An 18,922-nucleotide genomic window follows, 5' to 3' on the forward strand; every position below is an offset into this window, starting at 1 on the left:
CCAACTTATGGTGACCCTGTAGGGTTTTCAAGGCAAGAGACTTCAGAGGTGATTTGCCATTGCCTGCCTCTGTGTCACAACCCTGGTATTCCTTGGAGTCTCCCATCCAAATATTTGCCAGGGGGAGCCCATTACACAGAGGTAAATAACATCCTAGTAAGCCTATTATCCCTGTTAAAGGAACAAGACTTTTCCCCCACCAGGCAGCCGGCAACCCTATGCCCTGTCCCAGCTGTTTGGAAGAAACCTGTGGTGCTCCAGCTGTGAGGGCACGGTTTTCAGCACATGCTCAGAAGAACCTCTTACGATCACTATGATACTTTGCAAGTTATAAGCTGAACTCTGATATTTAGAACATTGCTATGGGGGGCGGGCTGGATTGGGCTTGCTCAGTCTAAGCCTAGCCTGTCCAATTCCCTCTAGGGCAACCAATCTGTTGCTTTTGGACCCAGTTCATCAGTGTAGCATTATTGGCTCAGCAGCATATGGTCTGATTGAAGACTTCTCCCTTCATCGGCCAATGCAAGAGAGAGGCGGGCTCTTCACAGTTTCTCTGGCCTGCCAATCAGACTTTCTCCTAATGCTAAGAACAGAGAGAGTGTTGTTATTTCCACAGTATTAGCAAGCCACAAATCTTCCTAGTTTTTGCTACAGGAATGAGAACTGCAAATGTGCTTCTTTAAAAAAAAAAATTAGAATTCAGGTCAGATTTTGTGCTGGTGGGGAAAGCTTGCAATCTGTTTAACGCTTGCCAATTACCGGGTATTTTAGCTGTCCATTTGGTATTTATGCCTCAGGTTTGGTAGCGGATATTTTGAGGAATAAGCTAGGTAGCTTGAACCTGGGTGTTTAGAAAGAACTCTATTGCAGCCCTCTGCTCTGCTCTGCTCTCTCTCTCACTCACACACACACATTGATCTGCCAAGTCCCCCCTGTAGGGTTGCCAACAACCTGGAGAAAAAATGGCCTATCCCTTTAATAGAGGCTTCATGTGCAGAATTGGGCAGCTGAAGCTGTTTATGGCATGGAGGTAAATAACATCATCTGATAAATAACATCCTAGTAAGCATCTGTTAAAGGGACATTACCCCACTTCCCCTAGAGTAGCCAATAGGCCGGGGGGGGGAATGCCTTGTCCCTTTAAGGGAGGCTGAAGGTAAGAAATAGGTAGCAAAGAGTGGACATTTCAAAAAACATGGAAAAAGTTTTATGATTGGTATAATGTAAGTACAATAGAAGATTAGGCAATTATGGCACAATGGACTTGAGAACACAGAAGACAGAAGAATGGAAAGTGATAAAGTGTTTCTATTAATTAAGTAATTGGATATAAGCATATAATGTAACTGTACTCTTGGTATACATGTTATGTGTAGTAGAGTGTCTGTTTGTAGTGTGTAGATTTGTTTGTTGTAGATTATAAAAGAAAAATTAATAAAAGTGTACCTATGGGTACTTAAAAAAAAAAAAGAAATAGGTAGCTGAACCTCTTCATGACATGGAGGTAAATCACATCACCTGGTAATTAACATCTTGTGACCTGGATAGGCCAGGGCAACCTGATCTCATCAGATCTCAGAAGCTAAGCAGGGTGGGCCCTGGCTAGTATTTGGATGGGAGACCTCCAAGGAATACCAAGGTTGTGACGGGAGGCAGGCAGTGGCAAGTCACCTCTGAACATCTCTTGCCTTGAAAAACCTACAAGGTTGCCATAAGTCAGCTGCAACTTGACAGCACACAAAAAAACCAACCCAACTACAATGAAGCCTCCATTAAAGGAACAGGACATTATTTCTCCAGGCAGCTGGTGACCCTACTGCTGACGCCACTAACAATCTTCTTCCGTGACATTCCAGAATCTCCTGTGCTCCACCTCCCGAGCAATCCCAGACTTCTCACTTGAGAAAACCTGTTTCTGGCTCAGTCTGCTGGCTGGCGATTCCTAAACGCTGCAGCTCTACTAATACCCCTCGTTTCAGACAACGCGTCCCACTGCCCAAAACCCCCAAGCAGGCGAAACTCCAGCAAGTAGGTCACCCTAATTTGTGGCAATGGTGGAGGATCCCCATTCCTCGGTGGTTTTAGCTCAGAGGCCGATTTGCTTCGCAGGCAGGGAGAGATTAATGGGAAGATTAATTATGTGACTTTTCCCCCTCTGGTGCCATGTTAATGAACCTTGATGCAATGCTGGAAAGAAGGATTTCCCCCCCCAAAAAAAAAAAAAACCCACCCAGGAAGCTCTCATTTGCAGTTGTGCAAAATGAATAGAGCCTAATGCTTACAGGAGGCAGAAGAGTAACAGCACTGCACGTATCCCTCCAGGGCTTAATCTAAGCCAGGTTTTGCAACCTGAGACCTCGGCCCCAGTAACTGCTTTCAAGTTCTGCTCTTTGCAGTTGTTTTTAAGGACCGTAGCTTCTCAGATTAGGCATGAAGAACCCTGGGAGACTGAAATGCTCTCCCACTGACATCTCCTATGTTCCCCTGTTTGATCTCCAATTTGTGTCTGTTTATTACCTTACATATGGACTTACCTTGCCCTTTGAAGCATTTTGCTGGCAAGGAATTGCCTGTACCACATGCATGGGCATATGCAATGTTTTACGTAAGGGCTCAGCTTTTGAAAGGTTTTGCTGGCAGGCGATTGCATTACGATTTTAGTGGCTGTTCTTATTGTCATACCGCAAGGGCTTATTCTACCCATGAAGGTTTTGCTGGCAAGTGGGTTTTCGTACATGCACTTGCTGTCTTCTGCAAGGACTAGATTTTTACCTCAAAGCTTTGCTGCGAAGTGATGGCTAAATGACATCAGTGAAAATACTAGAATCATACCATAAGGACTGATGGCTTTGCTTGGCAAGTGATGGCTAGATGACATTAGTGGCCATGCAGGTGAGGCAGCAATACGGCAACACATTTGATATTGTTAGGTCCAATGAGGTTTAAGCCCTGACCTGGATACCCCAGGCCAGCCTGATCTCGGCAGGTCTTGGAAGCTAAGCAGGCTAAGCCCTGGCTAGTATTTGGATGGGCGACCTCCAAGGAGTACCGGGGTTATGACCAGTGTTCCCTCTAAGCTGAGTTAGTGTGAGCTAGCTCACAGTTTTTTAGCCTCCAGCTCACACATTTTTGTCTTATCTCAGGAAGGATGGCTCCAGAGGAAACTAATTTATGCAGTAACCAAATTGCTCACTCACTACTTTAATGTCAGTAGCTCACAAAGTTGAGTTTTTGCTCACAAGACTCCACAGCTTAGAGGGAGCATTGGTTATGATGCAGAGGCAGGCAATGGCAAACCACCCCTGAACATCTCTTGCCTTGAAAACCCCGTGGGACTGCCATAAAGCATCTGTGACAGAGCTGGCATTTATTTCATTCGGATCTTATCCTTCCTCCTAGCACTATTCATGTCATGTATAGTCATGTATGGCTGCGAGAGTTGGACTATAAGGAAGGCCGAGCGCCGAAGAATAGATTCTTTTGAACTATGGTGCTGGAGAAGACTCTTGAGAGTCCCTTGGACTGCAAGAAGATCAAATCAGTCAGTCCTAAAAGAAATCAACCCTGACTGTTCCCTGGAAGGCCAGATAATGAAACTGAAGCTCAAATACTTTGGCCACCAAAGGAGAAGGGAGCACTCACTGGAGAAGACCCTGACGCTGGGAAAGATTGAAGGTCAAAGAAGACGGGGACGGCAAAGGATGAGATGGTTGGACAGTGTCATCGATGCAACGAACATGAAATTGAGCCAACTTCAGAGGACGGCGGAAGACAGGAGGGCCTGGCGTGAACTGGTCCATGGGGTCGCGAAGAGTCGGACTCAATTGTGCGACTGAACAACAAAAGCACTATACATAGCTCCTCTCCCCACATTTTATTCTCATAATGTATCTGTGAGGAAGGCTAGGCTGAGAAAGAGAGACTGGCCCAAGCTGCTCTCCTGAGATTCATGGCTGAGTGGGAATTTGAACATGTTCTAACACTTTAGCCAATGCACCACACTGGTTCTTTGGGGGCAGTGAATGTATAATAGATATCATCCACATCGAAATGTGAGAGGTAGTGTATTTTTTTCAGGGCACAAAGAGACATCTGTACTCTTTATCTAGATCCTGAGGTGGGAAATCCACAATGAAAGGTGAAGGTCTGAGCCATTAAAAACTACAATTGTACATAAGGAGGCATTACAGCTCTCCACTCTCATAATGGAAATGTCCTTAAAAATTTAATACAGGCTGAAAATATTCTTAATATACTTTTCTATTTAAATTTTCAGAGATAAAAGTCTGTAGCAACACAGAAAGTAGACAGTGTTGTGGTTTAAGGCTGCCTGGTGCCCTCACTCCCAGCTACGGTTCCTCAACGGGACCATGCAAAAAGAGAACTGCAGTTACTCCCAAGATGCTTTGGGAAAGAGCAGTGGTTCAGTGGTAGAGCATAATCTTGCATGCAAACAATCCTGGCTCTCCCTCAGTTACAGTTCAGGATTCCACAACCTTGTTGAGCCTCATTGGTTGAGTTAGTGGGTGCCATCACAAAATGGCTGCCATGGGAAGGGGGTTGACTCAGTCACAAAATGGCCACTGTGGAAGCTGCAGTCACATAGTATTGGGAGGTTCCAAGCCAAGCGTTGTCCTGTCAGAGAAGCTTAAACTCTGAAAACACAAAGGTGATGCCTCCTGGGATCTTCTGAAGAACGTCTTGTTCCAGTAAGATCAAAACAGCTAGGATTGGCTCTTTGTTTCGAAAACAAGATTTGTAGAAGGAGGAAGAGGGTACCAGGAAGCACACTGGTGATCCCTGAGTTAACGTATCTCCAGACCTGTCTCACCCTGAGACCCCAAAGACCTGCTCTTAGTCAAGAGTAGACCACAAGGCAACAGATGAAATGACAGTCTGACAAGGTGGCTCCCTATATTCATCTTGGCTATTCAAAACAGATTCTGGGGCAGAGCTCCGGAGCATCCAGGGGAGATCTTTCCCCATCCATTTCTTGCCATGTTGATCTGTGGTTCCATTTGTGAGCAATGTTTAACCTCGCGCATTGTTTAGAATCTTCATGCTGAAGGTGGTGGTGAGGAAGGGGTTAATGAAGCCTGCATAAGCAAATCTAGTTAAGTCAATAAATATTGCTAGGAGACTGGCTGTCACCAGATGGAGCAACAAGTCATCCGTTACACCCCTACGGAGAGCAGGGCTGAGATTTGAACTCTGCAAACTTAGCACTGAACTCCACCCCATGCGGTGTCCCTCTTCTAAAAATAGCTGGCCCTGCCTGGAAACAAGTGGTTTGGCCATAATAAATGTTACAAGACACACACCCTCCCCCCACCCTCCAGGGCTGTGTGTATGCTGCAATTCTGCTGGAACACAAGATGGGATATTGAGATGCTAACCACAGCTTTTATATAAGAGGAAGTTTCTAGCCCTTATGACTGGGAAGAGTTGTGTGGGCAATGCTTGCAGACGTCGGAGGAGGTGGCTGAATAGAATTTCCAACAGTAGGACTTCAGTGCATTACATATCCCCCCCCGACTAACAGTTATGCAATGCAGTGAAAAATGCGAAGAAGAAGAAGAAGAAGAAGAAGAAGAAGAAGAAGAAGAAGAAGAAGAAGAAGAAGAAGAAGAAGAAGAAATGGCAGATATGTTTGATTTGCATAATTCATGCAGGTTGCAGAATCCTGCTTTTCTTGTCATTGAATTTTAACGTTCCTTTTAAACAAGGGAGTACACACAGCCCAGCAGGGACTTTCTTTTTCCTAACAGAAAAGGCCACTGGGCCATTTCACAGCAGATGCTAAGAATGCTTCTCTCTCCAGTCTAGAAATATTGCTGAGAGTTGCATGCACACTGGTGCAATAGTTGGATAGTGCCAAGTTCAGATTTTTCATGTGCTAACCTGGATGGGGGAACTGCATGGATTTAGGCAGCCATTAAAGGTAAAGGTTTCCCTTGCTCAAAAGCTAGTCGAATCCGACTCTAGGGGCAGTGCTCATCTCCGTTTCCAAGCTGAAAAGCCAATGCTGTCTGAAGACTTTTTCTGTCGTCATGGCCAGCATGACTAAACGCCGAGGCGCACGGAATGCTGTTACCCTCCCACCAAAGCGGTACCTATTTATCTACTTGCAATTTCTTTCTTTCAAACTGCTAGGTTGGCAGGAGCTGGGACCAGAGACAGGAGCTCACTCCATCACATGGCACCCGGGTCTCGAACTGCCGAACTACAGACCTTCCGGTCTACAGATCAGCGTCTTGACCTCTGAGCCACTGCGGCCCTTATGCAGCCATTACCCTAAGCTAAATGTACAGTGCTATCCTACTCCAGTCTAATCCCACTTAAATCAATGGGTTTAGCTTGGACTAATTCTGCATAGGATGGCCCTGTTAGTCTCCCTTTCCCCATGATGAATGTGTGTGCCATCTAGTTGCAACTGATTTATGGCAACTCCATCAAGATGCCTACGGACGATCTCCGTAGGCATCTGGATCAAGGTGGTGTGGCGTCACTGATGTTGTTAGCTCTGTCAGCTGCGTTTGACACCGTTGACCACCAGTTGCTGGCCCGCCGCCTTGCCAACGTGGGGATTCAGAAGCTTGCTCTTCAATGGTTTGCCTCTTTTCTTCAAGGTCAGGGACAAAGGGTGGCGATTGGGGACCAGCGGTCCCGAAGGCACCCCCTTGAGTGTGGGGTGCCCCAGGGAGCTGTGTTGTCCCCTATGTTGTTTAACATCTACATGCGTCCCCTTGCCCAGATTGCCCGGAGGTGTGGGCTTGGGTGTCATCAATATGCTGATGACACCCAGCTCTACCTGATGTTGGGCGGCCAGTCAGACTCTGGCCCCAATGACCTAGCGCGGGCGTTGCAAGCCGTGGCTGGTTGGCTCAGACTGAGTCGGTTGAAATTAAACCCGGCAAAGACGGAGGTCCTGGGCCTGAGTCAGACCGGTCTGGGGTTGGGGCTCCCTCTCCTGGCTTTTGGCGGGGTGCCGTTGGTGCCTGCGCGGGAGGGCTGTTGATGGGCCTCTCTAGGCGAGACCACATCCAGCCTGGGCTGCAAGCGCTGCATTGGCTGCCGATAGCATACCGGATTCGCTTCAGATTGCTGGTTCTTACCTTTAAAGCCCTAAATGGCCGGGGTCCGGCTTACCTGATGGGCCGCCTCTCCCCATATGTTCCCCCAAGAGCACTACGATCGGGGAGCCTCCATCTCCTGGATGTTCCAGGCCCCCGAGAGGTTATGTTTGCCCCTACTAGGGCCAGGGCATTTTCGGTGGTGGCTCCTACCTGGTGGAACGAGCTCCCAGAGGAGATCCAGGCCCTGCGGAACCTTGTGCAGTTCCGCAGGGCCTGTAAGACGGAGCTCTTCTGCCAGGCTTTTGAGTAGGAGCCGCTGCCGCCACTATCCCACCACCGTGGTAGTGCTTCATCGTCTGCCCCTATCATGGGGGGCAAGCATTGCCTGGCAGAAGCGCATAGAACAGCGCTGCGGGAGACCGTGCTATTGAGACAGCTGGCCACCGAATTGGGTTCATTGTTTCCCATCTTGGGTGATTTACATAGGAAGATCAGAGCACCTTGATTATTGTATGGGTTTTATTGTGGTTTTAATGTTGTTTATTCTATTGTATTTTATCTATTCAACACGGTTATGCCGCATGTTAGCCGCCCTGAGCCATTGGGAGGGTGGGATACAACTCTAAAAATAAATAAATAAATGAGGTGCTTTCAAGGCAAGTGATTAGCCAGAGGTAGCTTGCCATTGCCTTCCTCTGCAGAGTCTTCCTGGGTGGTCTCCGTTCCAAATGCCAACCCTGCATAGCTTCCCAGATCTGTTGAGACTGGGCTATAGCATGCTGCCTTCACTCCCCCTCTCCCCATATGCCAATATATTTTGCACCTGGTACAGTAGGTCCACACACACAAGCTGCATTCACTGGGTATGTGTTATTAGCTACTGGATAAATTTAATATATAATGTCTCAATTCAGATGTACCAAGTTGTGCATAAGAAAGCACCACTATGGTTTGATGTGGTATTTGCATTAGAATTGTGAACTAGAATCATAAACAGTGGTTTGAAGTACTTGCAAACCATGGTTTGGTATTCTGTCTGAACTGGAAAACCATGGCATATGATCGGCAACCAGAATAAGAATAAGAGGATGGTGTGGAGTTGTTTTCTGTTGCCCCAGAAGGTCGGACCAGAACCAATGGGTTGAAATTAAATCGGAAGATTTTTCGGCTAAACATTAGGAAGAACTTCCTGACAGTTAGAGCGGTCCTCAGTGGAACAGGCTTCCTCGGGAGGTGGTGGGCTCTCCTTCTTGGAGGTTTTCAAACAGAGGCTAGATGGCCATCTGAGAGCAATGCTGATTCTGTGAACTTAGGCAGATCATGAGAGGGAGGAAAGGAAGGGTTGCCTCAGTGCTTAGTTCTTGTGGCCCTTTCTTACATGCCCAGGGAAATGCTGATTGCCACTTTGGGTTCAGGAAGCAATCCTGGAGGTTTGTTGTCATCTTCTGGGCATGGAGCAGGGATCACTGGGGGTGTGTGGGGGGGAGGTAGTTGTGAATTTCCTGCCTTGTGCAGGGGGTTGGACTAGATGACCCTGGAGGTCCCTTCCAACTCTATGATTCTATGATTCTAAGAAGCAATAATTTGTTGTGCATTTGCAACCACTATTTGGTATTCTTATCCGAATTGAAAACTATCCTGCTTCATCTGTGGAAACTGGGTGAGGAGCAGGTGGGAAATGAAAGCAGAGAAACATTCCGAATTAAGGACTGACAGGAAACTCAAACCACGGTTTCTGTTCCAAACTGTAGTTTGTGGGAACTTCAGCATAATGCCTGAACTATGCATAACTTTTTAAAACTTCTACGGCTATTGATCATTCAAATGACTTGGAAGAAAAATATTTCTTCTGGGAGGAATATTCATCTTCCTCCCAGGAAAACAAGGATTTCTTAAAAGAGATCTTCAATCACTTAGCATTACTTGTTACCATAGGAAACAATGGTATCTTGGCTTTTCCTCCTGGGTGTGGCTTCTGTTGCTCTAGAAAACAGCAATAATTTTGATGCTGTGAGCAGGAAGAAACAACATATGAACAAATGAATAGATGTGAGAAATGCCAGAAACCAACTCATGTGCATTTTGGTGAAAATATTCTGCTCTAGGGTCCACAAGGTGGATCAGCAACGCTGAAACCCAAATCTGTCAGGACCATGGACAGATCACTGGGCTACAAGCAAGGTACTTGGTGTGGTGGTGTTTTCCAGCAAAGACTGGGGTCTGACAGAGAGCAAGAGAGCAATGTTAAACAGGTCTACTCAGAATCCTCCTCAGTTCTGCATTAGGAACTGTGTTTGTATAAAGTGCTAATACGGAGAACAAGAAAAACTGTGAAAAAGTGACACTTAATATATGTCTTTAAAGAATCATAGAAAAGTGAACAAAAATAATATACATCATCGTAGAAAAATATATTGACGGTGATCTCCGTTTCGAAGGAAGATCTTCTAGACGAAGATGTGGGACAAAAACTGTCTCTCAATAGTTCATAACCTCTGGTGACGTCTCACAATTATCAAAGAAGATTTTCAATAATCATAACAGCTGTAATGTTATGCATTACAATCATTTTAGCCCATGGCAGGTTCTACTATACATTACAGCTGTTATGATTATTGAAAATCTTTGATAATTATCAGACGTCACCAGAGGATATGAACTATCGAGAGACAGTTTTTGTCCCACATCTTCGTTCAGAAGAAGATCTTCCATCAAAACAGCGAGACATTCCGGAGATCACCGTCAATATATTTTTCTATGATTGTGTATATTATTTTTGTTCACTTTTCTATGACTCTTTAAAGACATATATTAAGCGTCACTTTTTCACAGTTTTTCTTGTTCTCCGTATTATCTCATTACTGTGCCAATCAATTGTTATTATATTGGTATAAAGGGCTGCCAGGTCACAGCCAACTTACAGTGACCCCTCGCTGGCTTTTTGAGGCAAGATACTCCAGAGGTGGTTGGCTGTTGCTTGCCTCGGCATAGTGACCCTGGACTTTATTGTCCCATCCAAGTTCTAACCAGGGCCGACCCTTCTGAGGAGATCAGAACCTTGAGCCATACAGGTCTGAGCAGTGGGGTCCACTCCCAGGAGAGTGCTGTTTAGGGTAGCACTAAGAAGTCTGGCAAAGATGTGTGTATCACAAGTCCCATCTCTCTGGGAGGGACAGCAAGATATTAAACAAAGCTCTTGTTTACCGAGGTGTGTGCCTCTGTTGAGGCTGAGATGACACCTGAACTGTGGCTGGAATCAGAAAGTAAGGAAAGAGCTACTGTCTCAGGAGAAAGGGATGGAGGTGTCTCTGTCCTTTGAGGAGCTATTGCCCCTCCATAGGAGCTTTGCACGGGGTACCGTCTCTGGAGATGGTTCCTGATCCAAGCCTTCAAACTTTTCCTCTCAGAGATTAGTGCCCCGGTCCATGATGGAGAATGGAATTCATGCCCGAGTTTTGCTTTCCAGGGAATGGAAGAAAGGGAAATGGATCCCCAGGGAACCTGGAGAGAGCAAACAGGAAATCCAGTAGGTCTGCAAGTGAATTGAGGATAGATGGGTGGTTGTAAACAGTAGAAATTCACTTACATTTAGGAATAGAAGCTAACCCAGAGGCTTAGTGCTCCAAGCAGGGCGGGAAAGGCCCCAAATGAAATCCACAAGCCCTATCTACAAGCCTAACCTCTTTGCCCCTCTGGTGCATCCTAACAACAGCAGCTAAAGGGGCTGTCGCAAAAAGTAACGGGGCTAGGCCCCCTCTGGAACCAGTGTAAGTCAAGCACTGGTAAAGCATGAGTTTAATCAGGCTGGGCAGTTTCAGGTGTGAAGAAAACCACGTGGAAGTCCAGGTGGGATGGATGAGGAAGGCTCTCCAACACAGAAGGGGAGGGGAGTTTATTTAGTAGGACTGTACCCAGTTAAAGATATCTGCACGACTAACTAATTACATCTGCATTCATACAAACAGAACAACGCTTCTAAAGCGGAAACAGTTTGTGGAAGCACTTAGAGTTCTTGCAGAGTCCTGGCTGATTGAGTGTGGGAGAGGAACGGGCATTGTTTGACTGGGATTGCCTGTAATTGAGAGGAAGTGGAAGGGGCATTGTTTTGCCTGTGATTGAGTGCCTGGGTGAATTTGAATAGCTGCTGCCTGACCTCTGCTGGGGGAGGCCTCTATTTAAGGAAGCACCTTGCCAGAGGCACGAAGGGTGAGCTAAAGGGCTCTTTGCCTGTGGCTCTTAGCCTAGGGACTCTTAGACTAGGGGCTCTGTAAGAAGCCCAAAAAGAGCCAGAAAGACAAGGCCCTAGGCTCTTTGTCTTTCCCGTAAAATAATTTGACTTTGATAACAAAAACCACATAAATACCAAGGGTTTAAAAGGGGGATTATATTTATTTATTTTAAAAGAATTATGAAGCCAGAATGCCAGCAGGGGGTTGGGGGCTATCCAGTGTTTTGCACGGAGTGTCACATGTATGACTATCTGCCCACTGGGCAGAAGTCTTGGGTGTGTCCTCGGTGCAAGGAGCTCCTGGTTCTCAGGGAACGTGTGTGCTCCCTTGAGGCCAAGGTGGCTGACCTGGAGAAGCAGAGACAGTCAGCTAGGCACACAGAAAAGACTCTCGGGGACTTGTTAGCTACGTCCCACTCTGGATCTGGCAGCCCCGCTGCTGTCAGGGAGCATGAGTTTTTTTTTTTGCGCGGGGGGGGGGGGGAATTAGTTGGATAAATGCTGCTGCTCTAGTATGCACTACCATCCAAAGTCCAGCCCTCATTCTATAATTAATTTTCTGTTTCTCTTAGGAATGACATGTCAAGCCAGGACATCATACACAGAAGATGAAGTTCTCTGGGGCCACCGGTTCCTGCCAGTGATGTCTCTGGAAGATGGGTTCTTCCGGGTGGATTATTCTCAGTTCCATGCAACCTTCGAAGTTCCGACTCCTCCGTACAGCGTCAAGGAGCAGGAGGAAAACTTGGCGCTTCCGTCACCTTTGAACACCCCTATGGGGAGCAACCGAAGTAGAAGAGACAAGATCTCCTCGCTGGATTGCCTGGATATTTTTGAAGAGAAGAGCAGCAGACTTCCCAGCAAACTGCAGAGACTTTGCTCGGGGAAGGAGGATCTCCACAGAGGGGTCTTGAGTCTTTGTTCCAGCAACGTTGAGAAAGCCTGCAGCACTGGCGACCTCCTCAAGATCCAGCAGATCAGTTCCGTTTGCAGCATAGAGGACGGCGGGGAAAAGGCCAAATCCGCAGCCTTCAAAACCAAATCTGAGCTCTTGGCTCGGTCCACCGGGAACCTTGAACTTCAACAAAAGCCCCAAGTCATGCGCACCTTGGGAGCAGGATTAGACGATCATTTGCCTGCCAAGCTACGGAAAATGAACTCCAGTCTCTTTACTTAAAGAACAGCCACGACCGGACATGGCTGCCTTTCAAACGCCCCAGTCTCTCGGATTATGACTGTGAAGATCTGGACCATGACCATGCGACCAGCGTCGACCCCATTTAAACTAGAATAAAAGGCATAGCTTTCACCCGCAACAGACTATAGTGGTTGTGTGAGAGGCGTTTGCAGAGGAGGAAAGATCTCCGGCTGGTTCTGTCAGCTCCGGGTTTTGTAGCTCCACTCATCTTCCTTTTAACCCATGCCCATCTTCCACCGGTCATTCTCTGTCCCCATCTTTAAAGAACCAGATTGGAAGCCATTCTTCTGTAATAAAAATTCTTCTGAGAATATATTTTCCCCCTCATGGCTCAGTTGTAGGGGATGAATGCAGAAGGTGCCGGGTTTGATTTCTGGCATCAGGTGTTGGGGAATGTCCAGGACCCTAAAGAGTTGCCACCAATCAGAGTAGACAGCAGTGAACGAGGTGAGCCAGTCCTCGATGCTGTATAAAGCTGCCACAGTTTGTTCCTTCCAGGTTGCACGACAGAGTTATTACAGAAACCTGAGTTTCTAGAAAAGAAGGACTGCCCACCTCTGCCCTGAGAATATCCCATGAAAACAGTTTCTGAAACTGATAAACAGGTTATCTCTCTATATAATAATTCTCTGTTGGTGGTGGCACGCTGCTGAACATTCCACACGGCGCCGACAGCCTTTGGCTCTGTGATCTGTCACTCAGAAGTTGTCTCTATCCACTGGCTGTGTTGCCTGAGTCTTGCCACCAACATTCTAAACAGTTTGCTGTTCCTCTCCCCCCATAGCCAGTCTGAACACAGAGGTTATTTGCATATGAGGCATGATTGGCCTTTGCCCTAGAGCACAGAGGTCGTTAGAGGCCTTTGCCTCTAACATTCTAAACAGTTTGCTGTTGCTGTTCTGAAGTAAAATCTGTTCTGAGGTACCCTTAGTGCCTGTTGGGATAAACCATTGTTGACAATCTCTAGGTGGGGGCTGGAGATCACTCAGAATTACAACTGCTTTCCAGATGGCAGAGACAAACTTTTAAAGACACACACACAAATAAACATGAAATTGTTACAGTTACCAACTCCAGGTGGGAAATTCCTGGTGATTTGAGGGATGGAGCCTGGAGCGGGTGAGGTTTCAGGAGGGGTGGGACCTCAGACAGGTACAATTCCATAGACTCCACCCTCCAAACCAGCCATTCCATCATGGGGAACCATTTTTGCCAATCTCCAGGTGGTGGCTGGAGATCACTCAAAATTACAACTGTTCTTCAGGTAGCAGAGATGAGTTCCTCTGGAGAAAATGGTGGACTTGGTGTCATACCCTGCTGAGGTTGCCAGAGCAAATTGACAGTGAGTGCCCAAGGCTGGGGCACTCTCCCAGAGCCTCTTTCTAGATCTCGTTGTATTTATTTCCACAATGGGCCTTATTCCTAGTAGCATTTTAAGTTTACTTGGGTGCCGCTTCTGGACCTTATTCCAGCATTCCATATTCAGTGGTATTCGCTCATTTTCACCATTGGGGTTGCATATCTGTGAACAGAATTATGAGCCTCCTGCATTCGTTCCTCCAAAACTCCCAAGTTTTCAGTCATCATTTATAGCAGCATAGTTAGACTTAAATGCTTGTTTTTCAAAGTCGAGGGGGTAAACTTGGTTCTTGGACATCCCACTTCAGCTTACAGGCAAGAGACGGCACAAGTAAATGTTTCTCTACGGAGGGGGGGGAACCTCCTCAGACGTAGAAAAGTAGCATATCAATAAGGAGTGCCAATAAGGCTAGAATCTTTTGCTCTCACGTGTTACTTTTCTATGTGCTGGGAATTGTTTTGTACAGAGGAGCATTTAGGCATTCTGGTCTGCTCCTGCAGACAGAAGTTGGAGATTTTTTTTTATTTTTATTTTTGAAAAAGCAAAGGTTTCACCTGTCAGCTGCTGTTTGTGAGAGCTAGGCTTGAATGAGCAACTCCGAAGACAGAAAGGAGGCTCAGCAAGAATTTCCAAACACAAAAACAGAAGGGGTCTGGAGGCACACACCATTTCAACCTTGACAGACGCTCCCAGTCTAAAACTGAACTGGGCTTGCTGCAGACTCTCTGGGACTCTCGCCATAGAGGTTTTAAGGACACCACTCAGCACCCACAAAAAAAATCACAGCCAATGGAAGTATTCAATATTTATTATATTGAGCTGTGTGTCCATTTGGTTCAGGGGTCCCCTGCTGATGCCTTTCCTGGCCCCCACCAAGTGTTCTTAGGAAGTGGGTGAGGGTAGGTGGGGCTTCTGCCCAGGAGAGCTTCTGATTAGCCACTGCGGATCCGATTGGCGAAGCAGATTTGTTAAAAGTTGCTCTGGCAGCAGCTGCCTCTACGGCACAAAGATATTCGCTGCGTGAATGAAGGCAAGCTGTGTGAACACGAGAACATGTTTTAAAATCAATTTGTTCATGTAAAAAGGCATCCCGTGAAGCAGAGCTTCTGCGCAGAATGCTGAAGAGCTACTATCAGAGTTGCACACGACCTCGCTCCCTGACATTTTCTGGTTGGCTCCATTTCTTGCGGCAGCCATTTTGTAGTTGCTCCCACCACCCCCGTGTCAGAATTCCAAAGGCGCCTGCAGGCTCAGAAAGGTGAGGGATCCCCTGCTTTAGGTTTTGTTTTGAACTCAGTGTTTCCAGGGGGCAGGTCTTCTGCGCCCCGAACAGTATCTTGCCCAGGTCCTTCCTTCTCTTTCCCGTGATCCAGTGCAGTTGCACAAATTTGCATATATTTGTTCGTTTGCTCATTTTAGGTCTCAGAATTCCACTTTCTGTTACATATTTTAAATCGCGCTGAAACCCACCGTCTTGCCTGTGTATTCAAGCAAGCCGTTTCATGGATGCTCTCCTGATCTCTGTGGGACGGCTGGCCGCAGTCCCAGCAGATCCTCTTGTGTCTTTGGCGGATTGTGGGTGACACCCTACATGGCGGATGGAGAACATTTCTTGGCCACTGTGCTGATTTTTCCAGTGGTGGCTTCCCTTCCTTCCTTCCTTCCTTCCTTCCTTCCTTCCTTCCTTCCTTCCTTCCTGCCTGCCTGCCTGCCTGCCTGCCTGCCTGCCTGCCTGCCAAGGGAAGGGAAATATGTAGAAAACTTCCCAAGGAAAAAAAGTCTACAACAGAATTCTAAGGGTCTTCCAGACCCACCTTTGTCTCGCATCAAATGTAGGTGTTCATGCAGGACAGAAGGTGGAACAGAGAGCCAGCAGATGTTCTTGCCCTGGTAGACTTTGCTTGCTCATTTGCAAATCAGTTTCAGCCTAAAATACCTTCGTTTAGTAGCTTTGATGTATCAACTTCAGTACTCTGATAGGCTGCTATTGCAACTCCTGGCCAATTAATCACCCTGCATGGAGCCTGAATGCATCACACTGAGGGAGACATTATCTCAAGCCTTCCGCAATGAAGAGAGTGTACATTCGGCACTAGAAAAGGGCTACCGGCTCGAACTCCAGAGCTACCAATGACCCCTGCTTGCTGTCTGGAACTGGTTCCCGATGAGCTTCTTGCTGCCACCGACATGCTTGTGTATGTACAGTGGCCACCTTCACTTACATGCATGCCCATTGTGGGCTGGATCCAATCAGCTTTTCAGCTGGTGGGAAAAAAAGGAGGAAGGGTCCCCTTCTGACTACCTGAAGGGCTATGCTGGGGATCATAGGACCTGCCATGGACAAAAGCCATGGCATGCAGGGGTTGTAGTAAGGTGGGGAATTGGGTGAGATTGAATGAGAAAGTTGGCCAGATCCTAAGCCTAAGATCACGAACTTGGTGGGGTGGAGGAGGTACGAGACCAAAACCAGGCACCTAAACTCTGGAGGATGGGAGGGCTGCATCAGCATCTCCATTCCTTGCAATCCAGACCTACAGTGTCAATACAGACTGGGAGTCTCTGGCTTCCTACAGGGAGCATGGGGGAGTGACGTTACATAGGGGTTTATTGCTTGGGAGTAAATCCAAGCAGGGTTGGGGAGGGGCCATGGCTCAGTGGTAGAGCATCTGCTTTGCATGCAGAAGGTCCCAGGTTCAATCCCCGGCATCTCCAGTTGAAAGGACCTGGTAGTAGGTGATGGGAAGGACCTCTACCAGAGACTCTGATCATGGTAGATCAGAGGTCTGCTTTTGTATAAGTAGCTTCATGTGTTTGTGTGACTATTTGGAAAGGGGCCAACTGCGTGTGCCGACTATACAGGCTAGTAAGCAAACGGGGCTGGAATCACACGCTCTAAATAACCCACTTTCAATCCATTTTCAATGCACTTTCCAACTGGATTTTACTGTGTGAACGGGCAAAGCCCAGTTGGAAAGTGCATCGGAAGTGGATTGTTTAGTGTGTGTGACCGCAGCCCAGGACGCTATTCCCCGACCAGAACATGCAAGTAGCAATTGCAGTATTAGGTATCTTGCCCAGGCGCCTGCCATCTTCTCCGCCTGCTTTTTAATTAGAAAAGAGCCTAAAGGCGTAACCAGGTTCGGAGTAGAGGATGAGACCCACATCACTCCGTATTTATCGACTCAGTAAAGGAAGTCGTGGGCTTCAGCTGGAAAGACCTAATCCAGGCTGTCGATGATAGGATGTTTGGGAAGTCATTCATTCATAGGGTCACGATACGTCGGAAGCAACCTGATGGTGCATCATGCGCACACAGCTTAAAAAACAAACCCCATTACTTGCCTGCACCTGCTCTCCACCTCCAAAGGAGGACTTGTACAAAGGTGTCCAGTTTCTTTTGAGAAAGAGAGCACGATGCATTCCTTAGGCATGATTTACAAGGGCACACAGATGTCTTCACACAATCCTTCCGGGGGGCCCAGCAGTCCAGATGCTTCCAGTTATTTTTGGTTCACCGTGTTTCTTGGTCTTTACTATTAGCAGTCCAGTGTGGAAGGCGATGTCACAGGGGTTATCTCTGTCGAGATACACACACACAGGCCACGCCTGCCAAACTGCGGTCGTTTTTTTAACCTTTCTTTTCCTTTTCTTTAGGTCTTTCCAAGCTCAGCATTGGTCTTCTGTTCCACAGGAGTAAGAACATAAATTTAAAGGGGGGGGAGGGAGAAAATCTTGAATATGCAGCTTTTCTTCTGCAACAGCCTCTCTCTTTCCGGTCCCTGAACATTCTCTCCTTTTTTTCCTTTTTCTGGCGCGCATCCCTCCTCTCTCCACTCTCTTAAGAGGATCACTTCTGTGTCAGATTTGTCAGCGAGGACACGGAGAGAAGCAATCTTAGGGGACGTTCCCCCCCCTCCCCATTATGAGACTCCACCTGCCCATCAAAAGACCAGCAGGGGCTTTACGTGCTCATGGGTCTTACCTGGGGCCAGTCATCTGCCCTGCCAGGTTTAATTTCTTTTGTTGGAGTGCACTCTCAAGAAGAACGGAGCTCTTGTCAGGCAGGGACATCCTAGGGTCCATCAGCAGCTGGAAGGGGGGTGAGACTGGAAGGCTAACATCTGGGGCGCTCCCACCCTCACCCCAGGCTGCCATCTCTGGCGACTGACAGCTGCAGATCCTCAGTGTCCTTCCAGGCCCCAACAGATGCTGCTGGATTTGGCAACACTGTGTAGAGGGGGGGCAATGAAAATGTATCTCAGCAATTGGCTTTAATTTTTTTAAAAAAATGGGAGATCTGGGTTTGAATTCTACGAAAGGGTTCCACATAAGCTAGGCAGCCTCCGCCACAGAATATGCGACCTCTTCCGCTAGCAGTTCTGTTTACACAAACCCTCACTGAAAACTGCTGATCTTGTGCGAAGGGGACAGGAAGCAAACTCCAAGGCACAGGCTACCCAGCGTGCATGTGCAGAACTCGTTCATAGGATCCGAGCCCAAGTCCTTAGCTAGAGGGTAGGACCGTGGCTCAGTGGAAGAGCACCTGTTTAGAATGCAGACGGTCCCCAGTTCAATCCCCGGCATCTCCAGTTAAAAGGATCAGGTAGCAGGTGATAAGGAAGGCCTCTGCCTGAGACCCTGGGGCTTCTTTTTCTCTTCTCAGCCTAGTGTGCCTTGCAGGGTTGTTAGGCTGGAATGGAGGTGGGGAGGAGCATCTTCGCTGCCTCGAGCTTCGCAGAGGGAAAATGGGATACAAATGTCATATTCAGAAAAGGGGTGTCTGTTCAACTCCATGCTGTGATCTCAATGGTCCAGGCTACCCTGATCTTGTCAGATTTCAGAAGCTAAGCAGGGTCAGGCCTGGTTAGTATTTGGATGGGAGGCCACCAAGGAATATCAGGGTCACTATGCAGAGGAAGAAGAAGAGATTGGATTTATACCCCGCCCTTCACCACCCAAAGGTGTCTCAGAGCGGCTTACAAACTCCTTTCCCTTCCCCTCCCCACAACAGACACCTTGTGAGGTAGGTGGGGCTGAGAGAGCTCTTGACAGAAACCGCT

The 18,922-nt window shown here is 47.4% G+C and overlaps 1 protein-coding gene across 1 annotated transcript in view; it reads left to right on the top strand.

Annotated features, from left to right (window-relative positions):
• The window catches only part of LOC107120461 (G protein-activated inward rectifier potassium channel 1-like), a 34,792-nt gene extending 22,311 nt beyond the window's left edge, over positions 1-12,481 (top strand). The window contains exon 3 of the mRNA XM_015423167.1: positions 11,877-12,481. Coding sequence (XP_015278653.1) covers positions 11,877-12,481 — 605 coding nt within the window. The remainder of the gene's footprint in view (positions 1-11,876) is intronic.
• Positions 12,482-18,922: the final 6,441 nt, after the last annotated feature.

Source organism: Gekko japonicus, unplaced genomic scaffold (genome assembly GCF_001447785.1).
Source record: "Gekko japonicus isolate JY-2015 unplaced genomic scaffold, Gekko_japonicus_V1.1 scaffold661, whole genome shotgun sequence".
NCBI classification, from domain to species: Eukaryota; Metazoa; Chordata; class Lepidosauria; order Squamata; family Gekkonidae; genus Gekko; species Gekko japonicus.